Source organism: Chrysochloris asiatica, unplaced genomic scaffold (assembly GCF_000296735.1).
Source record: "Chrysochloris asiatica unplaced genomic scaffold, ChrAsi1.0 scaffold00090, whole genome shotgun sequence".
Classification (NCBI taxonomy): Eukaryota; Metazoa; Chordata; class Mammalia; order Afrosoricida; family Chrysochloridae; genus Chrysochloris; species Chrysochloris asiatica.
In genome coordinates this window covers 10,853,692-10,875,336 of record NW_006408608.1, presented here as the reverse complement: position 1 = coordinate 10,875,336, position 21,645 = coordinate 10,853,692, and the positions used below count along the sequence as shown (strand labels likewise).

Here is a 21,645-nt window from a genome sequence, read left to right as displayed (position 1 = left end):
CCCAAGTGAGAAATAGAGACTAGTCCCTGTCTTCACCTGGCTCATTCCTATTCGGCTTTTAAATCTCAGCCTAAGCATCACCTTTTCAGGGGACCCGATCCTAATTCACGCTTCTGAGCCAGCTGAGGGCCTCCCGGCCCTTTTAAAGTTCTTACTTTATTCTGATAACATGTTGCAATAATTAAACTACTTTATCTGTTTATTCCTGCCTGTTCTGAAACCAGCATGCACTCGGGGCTGATTTCAGTTACGGCTGCAACAACCAGACCCATCGTAGGCACTCAGGAATTACTGGGTGAATGAATGAATTTAGCATTTTAACAGGAAAGCCATATGAGTAAGTACAAACAGCAAGGTATTATCTGGTAACGGTAGAGTTTGATAATGTGTCGGCGTCAGTAATCAACGAATTCTAAATTAGCCGCGACCCTGCCATGAATGTTGGTCATGCATCTCTTTTTCCTTTTAAGACAAAGATGTCTGAATATATTCGGGTGACGGAAGATGAGAATGACGAACCTATCGAAATACCATCGGAAGATGATGGAACGGTGCTACTGTCCACGGTTACCGCCCAGTTTCCAGGGGCATGTGGTCTGCGCTACAGGAATCCAGTATCTCAGTGTATGAGAGGCGTTCGACTAGTCGAAGGAATTCTGCATGCCCCCGATGCTGGCTGGGGAAATCTGGTCTATGTTGTCAACTATCCCAAAGGTTTGTTGCTGTTTGACTTTGCATTATTTTGGTGGGGCTTTGGCTTCATCTTAAGTCATTGATCCCGAACTCGCTTCATGGGGAGATGTCTATAATGCAGGCTTTTCCTGAAACTTTGTTATTAGGAATGTTTGAAGGACACTAGTCTAAATTAGTAAAAAGTAACAATGACAGAACATTTTTTAAAAGAAGCTGTTTAAATAGTATATTATCTGAACAAATATTGCTGAGCTGATGACAATTTTAGGACATCTTAAGAATGCATTGCAGTTATATTTGTGTTGTAGATCGTCATTAGTGCCTTGCAATTGGTTCCCACTCATAGTGACTCTGTAGGGTTTCTTGAGGAGCAATTGATGGGTTTGAACCACTGACCTTGCCATTAGCAGTCTAGTGCTTATCCTGCACGCCATGTTGTTAAGTGCTGTCGAGTCGGTTCTGATTCATAGCGACCCTTTGTAGTAGGGTTTCCAAGGAGCAGCTGGTGAGTTTGAACCACTGACCTTGCTGTCCAGGGCTTATCCTGCAGTCCCACACAAGAACTCCAGCCTTTTTTCGCCCCTAAAATGATCACCAATTGCAGTAACTCAGATTTTGAATTACTGTGGTCCTAATTTTAATTAGGAGCTTTAGTGTGGTGCTGTAGGATATACATTGGACTGCTAACTATAAGGTAGACGGTTCAAACCCAGCAGCCACTCCTGGGAAACCCTACACCGGATTACTATGAGTTGAAGCTCACTTGACAGCACTTAACAATAAATGATTTTAATTAGGTCTAATTCTTGATGCTGCTTGCCAGTGCTGTTCTAAGAAAAGCAAGAAAGTTGAGTGCAAGGATGTAGGTACATTTTAGCAGTAGGAATGGATGGTAGTTGATATAGCTCCTTGAAATTTATACTGCAACAAGATCAAATAATCAAATTTATTCACGATGCAAGACATTAGTACATCTAGAAAAAATTTTAAAACATAATTTTGTTTGTTTGCTGTTACTTGAGTTACCCTGATTTTCAATGTCTTTGTTTTCCTTTCCCCTCCCTCTCCAAATCTGGCTTTATTACAAAACTAATAATGTGGTTATTTTTGGAAGTTTAGGAAAAAATTAATTGATTCATACCTAACCCATAGCAGGCATTCAGGGAATGAATAAATGAGCCTAGCAGGAGTCATTCTACCGTCTGGATGTGTTGTTGTTGTTATGTGCTATTGAGTCAATAGCAGCTCATAGAGACCCTGTGCACAACAGAATGAAACCCTGAAGATGCTAACTTTGAGAGGTATATGGTCTTCTGATATGGCGCTGTAGGATCAGCACTAGACTGCAAACCACAAAGTCAGTAGTTCAAACCCACCAGCTGTTCCTCGGATACCCTGTACAGGGTCACTGTGAGTGGTACTGACTCGTTTTCACTTAGTAACAACAACATGGTCTTTAAATTACATGGCACATTCAAGTAGTTAAGCAGATATATTTAGTGTATGGATACAAGGATAACGTCAAGTAAGTCCACATGAAGTAGGATTATTTTTGTTTCATATACTTTTTTGTTGTTAAGTACCATCAAGTCAGTTCTGACTCATAGTGACCCTGTGTAGGGTTTCCGAGGCTTTAAATCTTTGTGGAAGCCAAAAGGCCTATTTTTCCCCCACTGAGTGGCTAATGGGCTTGAACCACCAACTTTGTGGTTCTCAGTCCAGTGTTTATCATATTGAGCCACTGAACTCCCCATTTGAAAGTGTCTAAATGGCTTGGTTATTGAAAAAGATTTTTAGTAACCTCATATGTATGCGAAAGCTGAATAGTGAATAAGGAAGACCGTAGAAGAATTGATGCTTTTGAGTTATGGTGTTGGAAGAGAATATTGAAAGTGCCATGGGCTGCTAAAAGAACAAATAGATCTATTTTGGAAGAAGTGCAGCCAGAGTGTTTCTTGGAGGCCAAGATGGCCAGACTTCATCTGTCAAAACTTTGGACATATTGTTGGAGGAGGGACCAGTCGGTGGAGAAGGATACCATGTTTGGTAAGGTGGAGGGTCAGAGAAAAAGAGGAAGACCCCCAACGAGATAGATTGGCCTAGTGGCAGCATTGATGGACTCAGGCGTGGCAACAGTAGTGAGGTTGGCCCAGGATCGGGCAGTGTTTCATTCTGCTGTGCATAAGGTTGCTATGGATCGGTACCAACTCGGTGGCACCTAACAACAAGAACAAATGGCATGGGGGTGGCATCTGGCATTCACTTAACTTCATGAGAATCAACCAAGGATGATCCTATGAGGCAAAGGTCAGACCTGACCGCTCTTCAACTTTGACCGGTTCTGACACCAGCTATCCCTCCCATGGCAATCCCTACTTCTCTGCTAAGTTTAATGATTCAGACAATACACCGAATTTAGGAATTTTGGGGGAGGTGGTGGTTGTGTGCCATGGAATCAGTTCCAACTCATAATGACCCCATATAGGGTTTCCAAGGCTGTAAACCTTTATAGGAGCAGAAAGCTTCATCTTTCTCTTTTGGGCAGTTGTTAAGTTCCAGTGAGTCAGTTCCAGTTCAGTAGTCAACAGTGATTCAGGATTAGCAATAACCCAGGATACAGTTGTTCCATCAGAACACCATCTTTCAACCATGCTCACAGATAGGCTTCCCTCTAGCCTCTGCCCTTCTTAGGTAAGTGTTACAAACTCTTCAGCTCACCGAGTAGGTGCCCAGAGGTACTCTACTTCATCAGAAAACCTCTTGCCCCCAAAATACTCAACTTACTCCATAGGTCCTAGCCCACCTGTTAGTCTCCTGGTTTTGCTGCTGCCACTGCAGACTGCCTCACTGTCTTCCTGTGTGCCCCTCTCCAGTCTAGGAAGTTACCTGTCCATAGGTCAAGGTCCAAAGAACACATTCCACTCCCATGTTTTTTTTTTCTTCCTTGAAGGCTATGAGGTCACTGCTCTACTCTGGAATTGACTTTGTTAAGTGTAACAGTATGTCAAAACTGACCAGTTGCTTCGTTAGGGTTCCATACATCTTATAGGCATGGTCCTTACCCCCATAGATTTACCATGGACTTCATTTGCATTATGAGCCCCCAAGATGGATTGAAACTGGCCGGTTCGATGGACTCAAACTGTAGCAACAATTGTGAGGAAGGTGCAGGACCAGGAGTTGTTAGGTTCCATTGTTCTCATAGGGTCAGTGTGAGTCAGGACTGATTCCACAGCATCCAACAACAGCAATCTAGTCATTTGGTGGGAAGGTAATAAATTGGTGAGAAAGGTAATATAAAAGCATCACAGAAAAGGAGAACATTGTAATGTGTTGGGTTTTTTTAACTCATGGGACGTTTTCTGGACATGCAGCAGGAAGCACCTCAGTGTCTCTAGAGTTAACACGACTTGTTGCCAGAAATTCTACTACTAGCTGTTCCGCAGGAGAAAGATGAGGCTTTCTGCTCCTGTAAAGATTTATAGCCTCAGAAATCCTGTAGAGTCACTAGTTTTAAATGAAGTTTTCTAAAAAGTTTCTGCTCAATTTATTCAGATAACAAAAGAAAAATGGATGAGACAGACGCTTCATCAGCTGTGAAGGTGAAACGAGCAGTCCAGAAGACGTCTGACTTGATTGTGTTGGGGCTTCCATGGAAGACAACTGAGCAGGATCTGAAAGAGTATTTTAGTACTTTTGGAGAGGTTCTTATGGTGCAGGTAAAGTGACTTGACTTTGCAGCTTGCTTTACCCCGACCTGGGCATGTGTTTCCATGGCACTGTCCTTGGGCTGCAGGTGCTCCTTTTGTGTCTTTTCCCACTTTTAATAATTAAGGATTTTTAACCATTGAATCTTGTCTGTTTTTGATTCATTCTAAAACATTTCTTAAAGCACTATTACGTAAATCAGTTTTGCTCTCCTGTTTACATGATGTAGTTTCAGCATACCCGTTTGTTGCTTGTACCACATAAATAACTTGGTTTGTGCTTAGGTGTGTGCATGAGTAGTTTTAGTAAATAAATAAATCATCTTTTCTAGGTCAAGAAGGATATTAAAACTGGTCATTCAAAAGGATTTGGCTTTGTTCGTTTTACGGAATATGACACCCAAGTGAAAGTAATGTCCCAGCGGCATATGATAGATGGACGGTGGTGTGACTGTAAACTGCCCAACTCGAAGGTACTTGGCTCCATCTTTCTTCCTCTGTGCTTTGGAGACAAACTGCCTTCAAAGATACTATAAAACAAAGCGTAAAGACCCTTGCAAAGGAGTCCTGGTGTGGGTTAATGTGCTGGACTGCAGTCAGTTTGAACCTCAGCGGTTCAAGCTCACTAGTCGCTCTTTGGAACCCCTATATACAGGGTCACTATGGGTCAGAATCCACTCTTCGATAACACTTCACTACCACCACCACCCTTGGAAAGGGTAGTTGCAGGGTGTGTTCTTGAAATTGTCATTGACCTTGTTGAAGCCGTAGACTTTAATGTATATTAATGTATGCTGAATATTTTGTTTAAACTTTATTTACTTTTACTCCTCATGTTATTTCTATTCGGCCCCATAAAACAATCAGCATGTATTAATCTTGTTACAGTGGCCAAATTTCACAGTAGACTTATTTGGACATCATCACCTTTGCCCAAGACATTTCCTGTTTCCTTTGATCCAAGTATACTTTTGCACCCTAAAACTTTTTTATTCTTTAATGAAATGTCATAAGGCTAAGATGTGCTGATGAAAAAAAAAAAAAAAAATTTAGAATACGCCGTTTTAATGGTTTATTTAATTTACAAGGCAGATTAATTTTGTTACATCTCCTGTGATAATGTTCATTTGTAAAGTACGTGATGTTTTTACTCCCTTTTGATTTGACCAGCAAAGCCCTGATGAGCCTTTGAGGAGCAGAAAAGTGTTCGTTGGGCGTTGTACGGAGGATATGACTGCAGACGAGTTGCGGCAGTTCTTTGGCCAGTATGGAGAAGTGGTAGATGTCTTCATTCCCAAACCATTCAGGGCTTTTGCCTTTGTTACGTTTGCAGATGATCAGGTATTTTTCTCTTTAATAATTTTGTCCCAGCTAACTGCCACCTTAATCTACACTTCCTGATCCTTTAAAACTGTGGGTTATATATGGTCGAAGAGACTTAGGGTAAATTCAGGGTATGACATTGACTGAGGGAATGTTAGATTTATTTTGAAAATGAAAAATCTCTGAAGTCTAGGTTTTACTGATCATTTTATGTATGAATCAGTGGTTTAATCTCCTTTATTTACATTCCTTATTTCTTATAGGTTGCCCAGTCTCTTTGTGGAGAGGACTTGATCATTAAAGGAATCAGCGTACATATATCCAATGCTGAACCTAAGCACAATAGCAATAGACAGTTAGAAAGAAGTGGAAGATTTGGTGGTAATCCAGGTGGATTTGGGAATCAGGGTGGATTTGGTAATAGTCGAGGGGGTGGGGCTGGCTTGGGAAATAATCAAGGTAGTAATATGGGTGGAGGGATGAACTTTGGGGCTTTCAGCATTAATCCAGCAATGATGGCTGCAGCCCAAGCAGCCTTACAGAGTAGCTGGGGTATGATGGGCATGCTAGCCAGTCAGCAGAACCAGTCAGGCCCGTCGGGTAATAACCAAAGCCAAGGCAACATGCAGAGGGAGCCAAATCGGGCTTTTGGTTCTGGAAATAACTCTTACAGTGGCTCCAATTCTGGTGCAGCAATTGGTTGGGGATCAGCATCAAATGCAGGGTCTGGCAGTGGTTTTAATGGAGGCTTTGGCTCAAGCATGGATTCCAAATCCTCTGGCTGGGGAATGTAGACAGTGGGTTCTGGTTGGTTGGTTGGTAGAGACTGGTGGGAACTCAAATTTTTCTAAACTCATGGTAAGTATATTGTAAGATATATATGTACTAAAAATTTTCAAGATTGGTTTGTTCAGTGTGGAGTATATTCAGCAGTATTTTTGACATTTTTCTTTAGAAAAAGAGGAAGAGCTAAAGGAATTTTATAAGTTTTGTTACTTAAAGGGTTGAACTATTGAGTGGTTGAAAGTGAACTGCTGTTTGCCTGATTGGTAAACCAACACACTACAATTGATATTCAAAAGGTTTCTCCTGTAATATTTTATCCCTGAACTTGTCAAGTGAATTCTTTGCATGTTCAAAATGGAAACCATTGGTTAGAACTACATTCTTTTCTCGTTTTAATTTGAACCCCACCATATGGATATTTTCTTAAGACTGTCTCCTTTCTGGAGATCACATGGTGTCACAGTGTTTGGTTCTTTTGTTTTTTGTTTGTTTTTTAATACTTGTCTCCCCTCATATACAAAAGTACAATAAGAAGCCTTCATTTAATCTCTGCAGTTCATCTCATTTCAAATGTTTATGGAAGAAGCACTTCATTGAAAGTAGTGCTGTAAATACTCTGCCATAGGAATACTTCTGTCTACATGCTTTCTCATTCAAGAATTTGTCATCACGCGCACAGGCTGCGTCTTTGATGGTGGGTGTCCCATTTTTATCCACTACTCTTTATTTCATGGAGTCGTATCAACGCTATGAACGCAAGGCTGTGATATGGAACCAGAAGGCTGTTTGAACTTTTGAAACCTTGTGTGGGATTGATGGTGGTGCCGAGGCATGAAAGGCTAGTATGAGCGAGAAAAAGGAGAGAGCGCGTGCAGAGACTTGGTGGATATTTTTTTTAACTTGGCGAGATGTGTCTCTCAATCCTGTGGCTTTGGTGAGAGAGTGTGCAGAGAGCAATGATAGCAAATAAATGTACGAATGTTTTTTGCATTCAAAGGACATCCACATCTGTTGGAAGACTTTAAGTGAGTTTTGTTCTTAGGAATCCCATATTAGTTGAATGTGTTAGTGAAACGATATTTGTATTTCCCTTACCCATTTGTCAACTGCTGTGAATGCTGTATGGTGTGTGTTCTCTTCTGTTACTGATATGTAAGTGTGGTAAAGTGAAATGAAGTTGATGGGTTGAGAACATGGACTGAGCTTGTGGTGTGCTTTGCAGGAGTACTTGGAAGCAGAGTTCACCAGTGAGCTCAGGGTGTCTCAAAGAAGGGTGGAAGTTCTAATGTTTGTTAGCTCCCCAGAAGAATGCTGTTTGCTGCAGTTCTGTGTCCTGTGCTTGGATGCTTTTTATAAGAGTTGTCAATGTTGGAAATTCTTAAATAAAACTGATTTAAATAATATGTGTCTTTGTTTTGCAGCTCTGAATGCAAAGAATTCATAGCAGTTAATTCCCCTTTTTTGACCCTTTTGAGATGGAACTTTCATAAAGTTTCTTGACAATAGTATATTTTGCTTCAAATAAACTTATTTGAAAAGTTGTCTCAAGTCACATGGATTCATCACCTGTCATGCATTGACACCTGATACCCAGACTTAATTGCTATTGGTTCTTGCATTGTCTAAAGCAAAAAGTATTTTTCTTTCCTTTTTTTAAATCTAGTTTTTAATAAGTCTGGGTGACCACACCTAAAATGGTAAGCAGTGCCCTCCAGCTTTGCCTCAGTGCCTCTGTGCATTTGGAAATGTTCTCTTTACATGGCCTCTATGAGTATCCACTGTGGGAAATCATGCCTCTTAAAAATATGGGCAAAACAATATTTTCAAATGCTTTGTAGCAAAGCATATCAGTTGGAAAGAGAACTATCAGCACCTTTCTAGTCTGGGGTTTGAAAAGTGGAATTAATTGCCATTGGGATAAAGTAGAAGAAACCACAAATTATCTTGTGCCTGAAGTCCATTAAGAAGCCTGACTGCTTAAAGACCTACTAGGGTGGGCTGTCTTGTCTGTGGGCCTGTTAGTGAAATGGGCTTTGTCCTCCAAAGGTGGGGGACCATAGCATTGTTGAATAAAACCATTTACAAAACTCACTCTCACAATGCATTGTTAAGTATGTAAAAGTAATACTAGATTGACTCTTGTACTTTTTCTGTAACCACTAATTCTGTGAGAGTTGAGCCCATTTTCTTTCTAATTGGAAGAATGTTACCGTTTTTCTGTTGGTAGTATTCCTAATAACCCATAATCTAATTAGATTATGAAAAATAGGTTTGTTATTTTGCAAGTTACGTGTTTTAAACGTTTCTAAATGAAGTCATCCTCTAGACTTGTGATCGCCACATTGATTTGTTATTCAATTTCCTGTGTAAAAGGATCTTGAGTTGTTTTCGTATATTTTTCTGCATCTAAATCTGCATGATTTCCAAACCCTGTACCATGTGAATTTTGCATTTTAGCACTTGCACTATTACTCAGCAGCAGTAACAAGGTAACACTTAAAATGGTATTCGGGGACCTCCAAAGACTTAACTGACACGCCTTCAAGGAACCCAGGGGTAAGTCAACTCATCAACGGCATGGTTTCAATCCCTTACTTACACTTGTGTAAATCTACTTTCCAGTCATAGATGGCTCTCAATGTTGCCTTTTATTAACATGTTTATAGGACTACGGCTATGGGTATTTTATTTGGCCCTTCAGAAAAAAAAAAAAAAATGAAGTTTAGAAGTACTTAACTACTTAGCTAAAAGTTGTTTTGAAAGTCTATCTGGTCATCTAATTGCATTCTAAAATTATTTTGAACCAGTTGAATAAAAGTTTTTGTTGGCACCACAGTTTAGTGTCTGGAGTCTTACTGGAAAAACCTTTCTTTTTTATATGTGACAACGGATACTGGAAAATTATCTTTTAAAGTTAGGTCAAAGCTCACAATGAATTTTTACATATAATGGTAGCCGTTAGTAAAAACTCTTAATAAATAGAACGACTTAAAAATTTCAGTAGATAACTGAAAAGTTATTTTTTATGTTAACTTGGCTTACAGTGTTCTTAGTATGAAAAATAGGCAGGGAACTCATCTTTAAAGATAATGATAATACAGACTACTTGTATCTGGTAGAGTACTGGACAAGTAAGTAACTTACTGTATATTAGGGTTTTGTACTTTACTCCGTTGTAGTATGATCTGCCATCTGTTTGGCTTAAGTGTGACCAAATACTTTATGTTTCTTGTAAGTAAATGGATTTGTGTACAGTATCACCTCTTAATTTTAATTATCTTCAATCTTAAGGATATGCCACAGTTGATTCAACCAGTTTTTTTAAATTTAAACATCATTTAGGTTCTTTGCAGTTGCTAAATTTGTGGCATTGGAGTAGCAGTTGCAAATGAAAAATGACACCTAGTGTTTCAGTGGAAATCATTCAGTTCCTGGCCTGAAGTGTCAGGTATTTCTGATTCATTTACAAAGAGTGGTTCAAGGTTATTCCTGGCCAGTGCTGCTAGCATACTTAGTGCCTTTTCAAAACAACAGATTAACTATAGGCAATTACAGAAATGCAGACCGTCTGAAAAGATAACCAAATTGATAGGTAAATGCAAATTTAGGCAATGAGCTTATTATATTGGTTTGGTCCTCTTGAATCAGAAAGGGTTAGGGTTAAACTGGGAAGCTAGGAAGTACTCTGACAGTCTCCCTTATCTCATTGGCTTTTGTCTTTGATTGGACCTAGTTTACACTGCTGCTAAACATCTTTTACAGGTACTTTTTAAAATAAGGACTCATTTGCTGATTGAAGACATGCAGTTTAAAATGTACTAATTATACTATTGATCCAGTCAATGTAATTAATAACCTTTGTGTAGACTCCGTATTGCTCTGCTTCCCCACAATTAATAGAACCCCAAGACACTATTCCTCCCACAAACCACCTTTGTGTGGCATTATCTAGAAATACCAAAGCTCCTCCACTGTCGCCTTTACAACTGTCCTTACCTCCACTGTCTAAGCCAGCACATAGCATGTTGTCAGTTACTCGAGCCCCTGGATAAGGTTTCTTTTCATAGGCAGCAGTACATCTTTGGTGGTCAACAATTGGTATGTCAACAAACATTAGACTTCTGGCAAGAAAACCCCTTTGAGTTAATCCCCATCCAGCTATGGTTCCAATGTCATTTGTCCTCATGAAGGCTTCCGCCTCTGTTCTTGGCAAACAAATAGGCATGATGTTGCTGTTGATGACAACTTTGCTCTTCAGTTTAATTAGTGCTATGTCATTGTTGAAGTCAACATCGTGAATGTAACCATCATGTATGAAAATGGCTTCTGCCCAGGCTTCTGTATAATGAGATGAGAGTCTCTTCAGGGCACCCATTCTGATGTCCAGGGAGGATGCATCGTCTTTTTGCCTGTAGACAGCGTGAGCAGCTGTTAGGATCCATTCATCATATAAAAGTGCACCTGCTGCAGTAGTTTCACCTAACAGCAGGACTTGCCAAGGAAAATCTCCAAGCTTTGCATTTTGTCCTCCATATATACGACTTCCTGTAGTACGGGTTGATAAACCACAAACTAGGGAAAGAAGCAGATGTATAGGGTGTTTTTAAAGCTTAGTGTTTTTCTCAAATTATTACACTTCAGAATTAGCTGTATTTAATATCAACCAAAAGTTATGTCCCGTGAATTGGATACCCACAGGCAAGTGACACAGTTTTAATACAATTCAAAGACCTGATAAAATCTTTTAACATTTAGCTTGTCTGAAAATTAACTTTGAGAATCTTGTGGTTTTCTAAAGAAATTTAGTCTGCAAGATTAAGGAAATTAGGAGGACAGTGGAGAATGGACTTGAACTAACACTCCAGGTGGTGAGCATAGGAATGAAAGATGAGCTTTCCCCCTTATTGCTTAGATAAGGTGTTTGCCATGTGATTCTGGTGAGGTAGGCACTGGTAAGAGTCACTGTCATAGGATTTGCCAAATTAACCTTTGAAAGTGTAAATATTCTAGAAATTTTTAAATGCTGTTATGGCCAGGACTGGCCCAGTTTAGAAATTGTGTGGTTTTTTTTGGTCTAGTTGATTCTTTCAAATTAGAAATTTTACTGTGTCTTCATTGCTATCTAAATATGCTCATTAATGTAGCATATATGCTTCTGTTGTAGCAAAATATTTGTGTTAAGACTTAGAAACGTGTGAACTAAGATACAGGCATAAGCTCTTTAAAATTTATTTTTAAAAAAAACTAAGCCAAAGAAAATGGGTAATGAATATATTATTACCTATCTGGGGTTGTTTGTTTATCTTTAGAGCCAATTCTGGTAAAAATTTTAAAGTACTATTAAAAGGCAAGTTTCATTAATGTTTAAAAATTAGATGTCTGAAAACAATTGCTTAGGGAAATAATCAAGTTATTAGCTTTGAGTTTTAATAGCATTTTTAACGGAGAAGAAAAGTAACAAAAGAACTCATGTTTATAAATGTATAAGTGGGTTAAGATAATTTTTTAAATCATTTAATTTTTTATGCTTGCCTAGTTATAAGGTAAAAAAATAATCAAATGACTGATGTAGTCGGCACCCAACAACCTCTCTATGTGCAAAGGGATAATGAGAACATATTATTTGGAAATATTAACTCGGTCTAAGAGCCAAGTGCTGAAGTTACATTTCTGCATACCACAGCTAAAGCTCTACTTATTGTCTACTACCCAGTTCTACTTTCCATCAATTATGAATCTCTTGTATAAATGTATCCATTACCAGGCTCACAGACTGGGAGTGAATTTTCTTCTTTGGCGTTCGTCCAGAATCCATCAGCCTTACACACATATTTACCTGCAAATCATTGGAAACGCAAAAATGTTTAACTGCATGTATAAGGTGGTTGTCATTTGCTTGAATACCCCCTTGAAAAATGTTGATTCTTGAGCATCCGTGGGAAATACAGGAGTCTGAATAACCATTTTACATGATTTCATAAATAGGGGTCTCTGCATTACCATGTTTGCTTGCGAAGTGGAAACCTTTTAGATGTATAACTTGAATATGTATCAAGATCTCAAGTACTTAATGATAAGGTTTTTGACTTGTTAAATTAAACCATTTGGAATATATTGTGTGTTTGTAGTAGTCATTTACTAGATAAGATCTGTTTTCAGATTCTTGCAAATTGACATTAAAGTCACTTCAGCTATAATATTTCACTTAGCAGTGAGAGAAGTGCTTTTAATCTTTTGTCTGCCTTAGCCAAAAACGTTGGTTAAACTTTATTTTCAGACTCAGGATGCCAAGTTCTAGCACAACCTACCTTAACTTTGAAAAATTTGCTTACCATCATTATCCGTCTTCATTGAGTAGAAGTTTTCTTTACAGCTGTACTGAATCACAGCTTGGTAAGTGGTCTCTTCAGGACCTGTGATATATTCAACTTGGCCATTGGGTAGGTCATCAGGAGGGCCACAGTCAACAACTAATGAAGAAACATGGTTGAGGGGGTGTCAGTTTGTGCTCACTAGTACTAAACATCATCTGGAGACTAAGCAACTTCTCTAGATCGGTGGTTTTCCCGTGTGGTACTACAGCTTAAAGCCATAATAGTCACTTTCTTTGGTAGGTGGGTACTTAAAAATGCCATCTCTCAAATTTAAAGAGAATCGTTTTAGTGTGATTTCAAAGCATCGCTTTCATCTGGTTCCTAGCTAAATGGTTAGCTTGAAGTGAAAGCTGTTGGGAAGAAAATGGAAGGGAATTTAAAGCCATTTGGTGTTTCCTTTACACTCTTACTTTGATCATACTGCAGCAAAACGAGCAGTAGGAAAGACTGACATGCCAACATGAGCTAATTCCACATAAAATGCCACTGCAATTTGGTTGGTCCCAAAAGATGACTTGTAAGGGTTTATTTGTTGGTAAGTGTCATCAAGTGGGTTCCAACTCAGTTACCCTGTAGCGGGTTTCTGAGGAGAGGGCGGTGAACTTGAACTACCAACCTTGTGGTTCAAATCCACTTTACAGCCCTAGTGCTCTAACCCACAGTGCTATACCTGGGACTTCAGTAAAAACAGGCTGTTAGATGCTAGGCTGGACTTTGTAGGACTTATAGAGAGAAAAGTACTTTGGAATGTTGACTGCTTCATACTTTGGATTAGAATTCACAGTTCTTGGGACATACGTGAAACAACTAAATCATGAGAGTGACTTAGGATACATTGAAATTGTTTTCAGCAACTTAACTAGCCAAATCTCTGCCTACTGTGTGCCTGTTATATTGGGTCCCATTGTATTCCGACTTGGTGATATGTGTAAGCTTTCTGAAGCTGTAAATCTGCAGGAGCAGAGCCTCAGAGCTAAGGGGCACTTGTGTGTGCACAACCACTGATCTTGTGGCTCATAGTCCAGTGCTTATCCTGTGGAGCCACTGAGTTCCTACTGGGTGCCCAACTCTGCCAAGTCAAGTTCAAACCAGGCCTCTGACTCCCTGATGTGGCAGCTCTTTGGTGGTGGGAATGTAAATAAATAACAATAAAATATTAAAATACTAGGAATTCATTTTGTATAAACAATACATTAAAAATACATGTATGTGGATATTAAATACAGAAGTGGATATTAATAGTTAAAAACTTAGAAAATAATCCAATTAAATAAAATTAGGTTATAGCAGACTTACAGAATGTGCCCTTTGGTGATGTAAATTATTATATATGCCTGAGTTTTTTTTAAAAACTGATTAGAAATACTGTTAACTGATGGTACATGAAGGGGATTATAACCATTGTAATGAAACTGATTTGTTGAATGTAGAACTGATGATTTGCCCTGTAAACTTTCAATTCACAATAAAAACCTTTAAAAAAGATTAGGTTATATACGGATAAGTGCTATTGAATCAGATCTGACTCAGCAACCCTGTGTTGAGTTTCTAAGGAGCAACTGGTAGGATTGAACTGCCAGCCTTATGGTTACCAGTGCAGTGCTTATCCTACAGTGCCACACCAGAACTCCTGGGTTATATAATGCAACGGAATGCTATCATAAAAGACAAGTGGGTCTGTTTATATATAGGTTGATTTGGAAAAATAATACAATATTAGATAAGAAAAAGCAAATTGGGATCTAATCCATTTTGGAAAAAAATGCATGTGTATATGAGGGACCTCAAAAAGTTCATGGTCCTAGCAATCCCTCGACTTGGTATGTATCCTCAAGAAATAAAAGTGGTGACACTAAATACCTGCACACCCATGTTCACAGTGGTAAAAAGATGGAGGCTGCTTATATGCCAGTCATCAAAAGAACAGTTAAAACTTTGGTACATGCACACAATGGAGTATGATGCAACACTGGAGAAAAAAAGAATTGAAAATATGGATGAACCAGGAGGACATGCTGATTGTAATTTGTCACAAAAGGACAGACATTGCTTGAGACCACCATTGTAAAAAGTTTAAAGATTTTCTTGCTAAATGAAACAATCTATGATGGTTATGGTGGAGGATTAAAAACATAAAATGGAAAATGCCCGATTCTAGGCAGCCACAATCAATGTAGGCATGTCAGTGATCATGAGGGTGATGCACTTCATTCTGCACCATGGCAGCTACCAACAGAAATGTGATAAAAGATTAGAAACAGGAAGGGAATGACCCCAAAGGGTGGGGAGGGCTGAACAAGAGAGCTTTTTCAGTTTTTGTAAACTTGATTTTTCTGTTAAATGAGATACGTGTGATTCTTAACGCACAAAACAGAAACATGCCATTACCCCAGTTTGGTGTATGTGTGTGCACATAAGATTACTCCCATCCTTACATATGAAGAATATGTGCTCATACAGATGTGTGTCACTGGAGGGCTGTACATCAAAACAAAGGAGCCCTGGTGTGCAAATGCTTACGTGCTTTGTTGCTAACGGAAAAGTTGGCAGTTGTAATTCACCCAGTGACTCCATGAGAACTACCTAGTGATCTGCTTCCAGTAAAAAAAACCCAATGGGGCAGTAACGTCATACAGGGTCGCTAACAGTCAAGAATGACCTCCTCATAGGACAGCATCTAACACCACAACCAAAATAGGTGACCTCTGGGTGGCACAAATAGCTAAGCACTTGACCATTAGCCAAAAGGTGGACAGCTTGAACCCACCCAGAAGCACTTCAGAATGAAACAGGCCTGGATCTGCTTCTGAGAAGTCAGGGTTGGAAACCTTACGGAGTAGTTCTCTGCTCATACGGGGTCACCATGGGTCAGAATTGACTCAATGGTAGCAAACACACTAAAATAGTATAAGGTGATATTATGAGGAAATGTTTGTAATTTGCTGCATTCTACCCCATTTTTCTAGAATATATTTGATGCTTAGAAAAATACATTTTCAAAGATCATGCTTTGCTTAAGCAAACAAATTGTCCTAGTTGATTTCGTTATAGCTCACTGACAGGAATATAAGCAATTCTAGAATTCAAACCCTGATAAATACAATCATTTAAAAAGAAAGACCAGAGGAGGTTATAGGAGCTGTAGTCACCACATGCTTACTGCTGCATTCTGGCATCGGCTGGTCCCAAGATCCATCTTTCTGACAGACTGCAGAGAATGACTTCAGGGGCAAGTAGCCCTAAAGAGGAATTCAGAAATATTCATTTGTTTATGTCATACAGTCCATTCCACAAAGCTGTGGTCTGGCCTAGTGTTTCACACGGCTACTCCTAAGAGGGAACATACTTCCTTGGCTGGCTTTAGTGTGTAGTGATGTGCTGAGCACCTGACATAGATATTTGGTCCAAGCCAGCCTTGGTGCGAATGCGTTATTTGCCACAAGCAGTTCTGTTAGTTTATATCAGTGACGATATCTCAGCAATATTAATTAAAAAAAAAAAAAGTTGGAAAAGGCCAGCCTGACCAGACTAGGAGCCAAGTTGTCTCCATATGTTTCTAACCCATTGGTCATTGCTGCCGGAAAACCCTTTTTACAAATCCTGTCAGATAATGTTACATGTGTGTTCTATTAACTTTCACTACTGGTATGGTTAACAGAAACAGCTTCAAAACTTAAACATGATTTGGCCAGAAACTTCATCCTTCAAACAATAGCAGGTTGATAGTTTTTGTTTTTTGAAATCTGAAACTGAGCAGGTTTGCAGTTCCAGAAGGTCTGGGAAAGAGCCTACTACCCCAAGAAGTTCTGCAAGGTGGGAAAAGTGTCTCACCTTTTTTTTCTTTTTTTGGTTTTGTCCCTCCACAGGCCTGTGGATTGCCTAGCTAGCTATCATTTCAATGTTATTACTTTTTACCGCTGGGACTCAGTGACAATTTTGAAGAACATAAAGAGGACGTGTTAATCTCTTACCTGTGCCCCTAAAGCCACATGCTAAGCACTTTTTAAAATTATACGCCTCCCTTAGCAGCGATCACTATTTATAACTTTGCCGAATATACTGTTTCCCAGGGCCATCTTAATTTTTTGTGAGCCCTGGAGTTGTGGTGTGGAAAGGTTATCATTTGACCAGAGAAAGAACCTTAATTTAACACAAGGCGATGTCACAGAGAACATGGACAAGAAGAGTCCGCTTGTGTCTCTGTGGTGCCAGCCATTCTACAAGAGGCTGCTGTACTTACTGTGTGAGGGGGCATAAGTAAGAAAGGTTGCCCATTTTAATCACTGTCAGGCAAAAGTAGCTTTTTACAAGCAGAATTCCTAAGGGGGTGAAAATTTCTCTGTAGCCATTCCTCTTGTTCTGGGTAAACTTCCTTTTATTTCCTGGGCTGTTTTCTCACTGAAGCATACACAAGAACTTCCATTTTATGCATTTCCCCATAGATATATGTGGTTGGAGACTCTTTTGATCGTTTTATACATACGAATTTATATACTTACTTTCAGAAGCTCAAAGCCCGTCTCACAGATGACAGAGAAGCGGTCTTTCAGGATGTATCTATCTTGCACAGGTGAAATATGGCCATTAGGTGGTGCTATCGGATTAGGACACGGCTGAGCTGCACAGATCAAAAAATAGAAGAAAAACACCAGGCAAACTGATCTTGACTGCTCGGTACCAGCCAAGTCTGGATGGAATACAAAGATGTTGCTTTATACAAGTACCTGAAAGATTTGTGAGAGGAGGGGTTGCCACACATGGACTAAGATTCCTTTAATGACAGAAAGCCAAAGACAAGAAAGGTGTTTGATGTACAAGGTGTGAATGTTGTTACCTTGCCTGGGATTCAGCTAAAGGTGTGTTAGAAAGCCAGGTACACTGAGATAGTACAGCCATCATGAACCAAGTGCCTGCTTTACACAGGAACATTACATACACGTACATCTCAAATCAAGAAGGAGTGTAATTGACTGAGAAAGGCTTTAAGAGCCTTGTCCTGGTGTGGCGCAGCGCTGTAGGATAAGCACTGGGCAGCGATCCTGGTGAATCAGAACCGACTCAGTGGCACTGAATCACAACAGTAGCAACAACATATGGCTTTAGAGTCTCTGGGCTGTGCTCAGCTGTTTGAACTCCTTGGAAATGTTTAACAGGAGCTGGAAAAATCTCATTGTTCTCTTGTGGAGCAGCTGGTGGATTTGAACTGTTGACCTTTCACTTAGCAGCCCAACACATAAACCACTACCCTATCAGGGCTCTTCAGCTGCTAACTGAGATGTGGAAGGTTTGAATCCACCAAGAAGTGCCTCAGCAGAAAGGCCTGGCAATCTACTTCCAGAAAAAAAAACATCAACCATTGAAAGCCCTGTGGAGTGGAGTACAGCTCTACTCTTACACACTGGCATCTGCCATGAGTCAAAATTGACTCGATGGCAACCAGTATTTCTAGTGGTATGGCTTTTTAATCCCAGATCTCCATTTCCAATGGTTATTTTTAATCTTTCTGAGCCTCCATTTTCTCATCTGTAAGACGGAGTGGTAGTGATAACAGTCCTCACTTCCCAAGAATAGTTGTGATTAGATCTCATGACAGCCCTGTAGAATGACCATGCTGGTGTAGAACTGGGGTGCAGAGACTTCAAGATGTCTAGGAGAGGAACGCTGGGATACAGTGTGTCAGTCACAACCTGGGAGACACTTCCATTTTGCCCTCTCACAATCCCTGGCCTGCACTCACCCCAAGGCCAGGGTTTACCCTCCACAGCTACAACCACAAAGCGCTTAACAGGCCCTGAGTCCCCTTTGCCGTCCAGCAGCCTGGTGATTCTGTGTAAGCTTCCAGAACGACTGTATTCATTTCCCAGCCTGCGTCCAGAACCTTCTCTTAGAGAATCAGTCTCCAGGAACAGGCTGGGGGCTTCAGAGAGCCCAGGGCCTTCCCAAGGCTGTCTGATAAACCTGACTGATTCCCTGCCACAAGGCTTGGTCCCTGGAGCCTAGCCAAGCTCGAGTCTGCCCCCTAGTGGTTGCTCTGAAACCAGCACATGAATCATGAATCCTATAAGCAAGAGCCAAAGATACTGAAGGAAGAAGTCCAAGGTGCATTGAAGGAATTGGCAAAGAACAAGGCACCAGGAATTGATGGAATACAAATTGAAATCTTTCAAGAAAGTGAGGCGGCATAGGAGGCACTCATTCATCTATGCCAAGAAATTTGGAAGACAACTATCTGGCCGACTGATTGGAAGACATCTGTATTTGTGCCCATTCCAAAGAGAGGTAACCGAACGGAATGCAGAAAGCATCGGTCAATATCTGTGATATCCCATGTGATTAAAGTCTTACTAAAGGTAATACAGAAACAGCTGCAAGCATACATTGACAGAGAACTTCCAGAGGTTCAAGCTGGATTCAGAAGAGGACATGGAATGAGGGATATCATTGCCGATGTCAATGGATCTTGGCTGAAAGCAGAGAATACCAGAAAGATGTTTACCTGTGCTTTATTGACTACACAAAGGCTTTCGATTGTGTGGATCATGACAAGCTATGGACAACATTGTAAAGTATGAGTATTTCAGAACACTTAACTGTATTCATGAGGAAACTGTACATGGACCAAGAGGCAGTTGTTCGAACAGAACAAGGGAACACTGAATGGTTTAAAATTAAGAAAGGTGTGTGACAGGGTTGTATTCTTTCACCATACTTATTCAACCTGTATGCTGAGCATATCATCCAAGAAGCTGGGTTCTATGAAGAAAAACGTGGCATCAGGATTGGAGGAAGACTGATTAACAACTTGCGATATGCAGATGATACAACCTTGTCTGTTGAAAGTGAAGAGGACTTAAAACATTTACTGATGAAGATCCAAGAGCACAGTCTTCGGTATGGATTATATCTCAATGTAAAGAAAACAAAAATCCTCACCACTGGACCAATAAACAACATTCTTATCAATGGAGAAAAGATTGAAGTTGTCAAGGACTTCATTCTTCTTAGATCAACTATCAACACTCATGGAAGCAGCAGTCAAGAAATCAAACGACATATTGCATTAGGCAAATGTGCTGCACAAGACCTTTTGAAAGTGTTGAAGAGCAAAGATGTCAGCTTGAGGTCTAAGGTGCACCTAACCCAAGCCATGGTATTTTCAATAACCTCATATACATGCGAAAGCTGGACAATGAATAAGGAAGACCATAGAAGAATTGATGCTTTTGAGTTATGGTGTTGGAGGAGAATATTGAAAGTGCCATGGGCTGCCTAAAGAACCAATAGATCTGTGTTGAAAGAAGTACAGCCAGAGTGCTCCTTGGACACCAGGATGGCCAGACTTCATGTCTCATACATCGAACATATTGTCAGGAGGGACCAGTCACTGGAGAAGGATATCATGTTTGGTAAGGTTGGGGGTCAGAGAAAAAGAGGAAGACCCCCAGTGAGATGGACTGGCAAAGTGGCAGCATCAGTGGGTTCAAGCATGGCAACAACTGTGCGGTTGGCCCAGGATTGGGCAGTGTTTCATTCTGTTGTGCACAGGGTCGCAATGAGTTAGTACCTACTCAATGGCACCTAACAACAGCAATAAGCACTGGACGTTAACCACAAATTCAGTGGTTCAAACACACCAGTTGTGCTCAGAGACCACATTCAGGGTTGCTATAAGTCAGAACCACTCAATGGCACACAGCAAAAACTATGTCTAAAACCAAAGGAGCCCTGGTGGTGCTGTGGTTAAGCACTTGACTGCTAGCCAAAAGGTCAGAGGTTCAAAAACAGCCACTGCTGCATGGGAGAACCATGTGACAGTTGACGTCCTTTGGAATCCCTATGGGGCTGTCCTGCTCTATCCTATAGGATCGCTGTGAGTTGGAATTAGCTTTATGGCAGTGGGTTTGGTTTGAGTTCGGGTGTTTCTAAAGCCTACAGGAAAACCACAGTGAACAGGAGTCAAGGCAATGTTCCCAATGTGCTGGTCACATAACCAGGTGCGAGAAGAACCAGGACACAAGCTTGGCATCATACATGGAAGCCTGATGTTGTTGTTGTTTTGTGTTTTTTGTTTGTATTTTGAGCTTTGGAACCACTGGCAGTCCCTCCCTGTCTCCCTGTTCTTTTGAAGACACCTTGGAAGACATGCTGACTGTGAGCTCGGGAGGGATAGACTGTGCCCTGGAAGGTGGGGGGCTTGGAATTGTATCCAGAAAGGGATAGACTGTGTCCTGGAAGATGGAGGCTTAGAATTGTGTCAGGAGGTGGTGACATGTTAGAATGTCTGTTGTAGGAGGAGGTGATGGAAGGTTTGCCTAGGTCCCAGTGGGGAATGGAGAGAGTCAGCCTCCCTGACTGTAGCTTCAGTCTAGACCCTCCATGCCACAAGTTCCGCCCCCCATCTCTCCAGCCTCATGTTCACTCTCAAAACCGCCCCTTCTGAAGTGAGGGAAAAGCAGCAATGAAGCTGTGAGCTAAGGCCTACAACATTCAATAGATTCCTGTGAACTTGGGTGGAGACCTGGTGGGCCAGCAGTGTGGCAAGACCTGGGGACTCTTGGGCCCAGACAGAGGACTAGAGTGGAGAGTGAAGCATCCAGCTGATATGAAGAGAGGGCACATGCATAAGAACACCCACACTTGCAGATAATACCCACTTGACCTGGCTTCAATGGCTGGATGATCAGAGCTCAACTAGAAGAAGAAAGAAGAGGAAAAAAAGAGTAATCTGATACAATTTGATGGACTTGATCTACACCTATGGA

At 40.5% G+C, this 21,645-nt stretch overlaps 2 protein-coding genes across 2 annotated transcripts in view; one reads left to right on the top strand and one right to left on the bottom strand.

Annotated features, from left to right (window-relative positions):
- The first annotated feature begins 476 nt into the window (after positions 1-476).
- TARDBP (TAR DNA binding protein) lies at positions 477-6,539 on the top strand. The gene is made up of 5 exons (XM_006866393.1): positions 477-714; positions 4,249-4,412; positions 4,733-4,873; positions 5,571-5,741; positions 5,987-6,539. The coding sequence occupies exons 1-5, from the start codon at positions 477-479 to the stop codon at positions 6,515-6,517; spliced, it is 1,245 nt and encodes a 414-aa protein (XP_006866455.1). The 3' UTR covers positions 6,518-6,539.
- A 3,778-nt stretch (positions 6,540-10,317) lies between these two features.
- MASP2 (mannan-binding lectin serine peptidase 2) overlaps positions 10,318-21,645 on the bottom strand; it is a 30,172-nt gene continuing 18,844 nt past the window's right edge. The window contains exons 7-11 of the mRNA XM_006866434.1: positions 17,383-17,501; positions 16,044-16,122; positions 12,842-12,979; positions 12,271-12,345; positions 10,318-11,081 (exon numbers count right to left, since the gene is read on the bottom strand). Coding sequence (XP_006866496.1) covers positions 10,318-11,081; positions 12,271-12,345; positions 12,842-12,979; positions 16,044-16,122; positions 17,383-17,501 — 1,175 coding nt within the window. The remainder of the gene's footprint in view (positions 11,082-12,270; positions 12,346-12,841; positions 12,980-16,043; positions 16,123-17,382; positions 17,502-21,645) is intronic.

Coding starts and splice junctions, on each gene's coding strand:
- TARDBP (XM_006866393.1), top strand. CDS start 477: ATGTCTGAATATATTCGGGTGACGGAAGATGAGAATGACGAACCTATC. Junction 715..4,248: donor TGTTGTCAACTATCCCAAAG/GTTTGTTGCTGT, acceptor CAATTTATTCAG/ATAACAAAAGAAAAATGGAT. Junction 4,413..4,732: donor GAGAGGTTCTTATGGTGCAG/GTAAAGTGACTT, acceptor CATCTTTTCTAG/GTCAAGAAGGATATTAAAAC.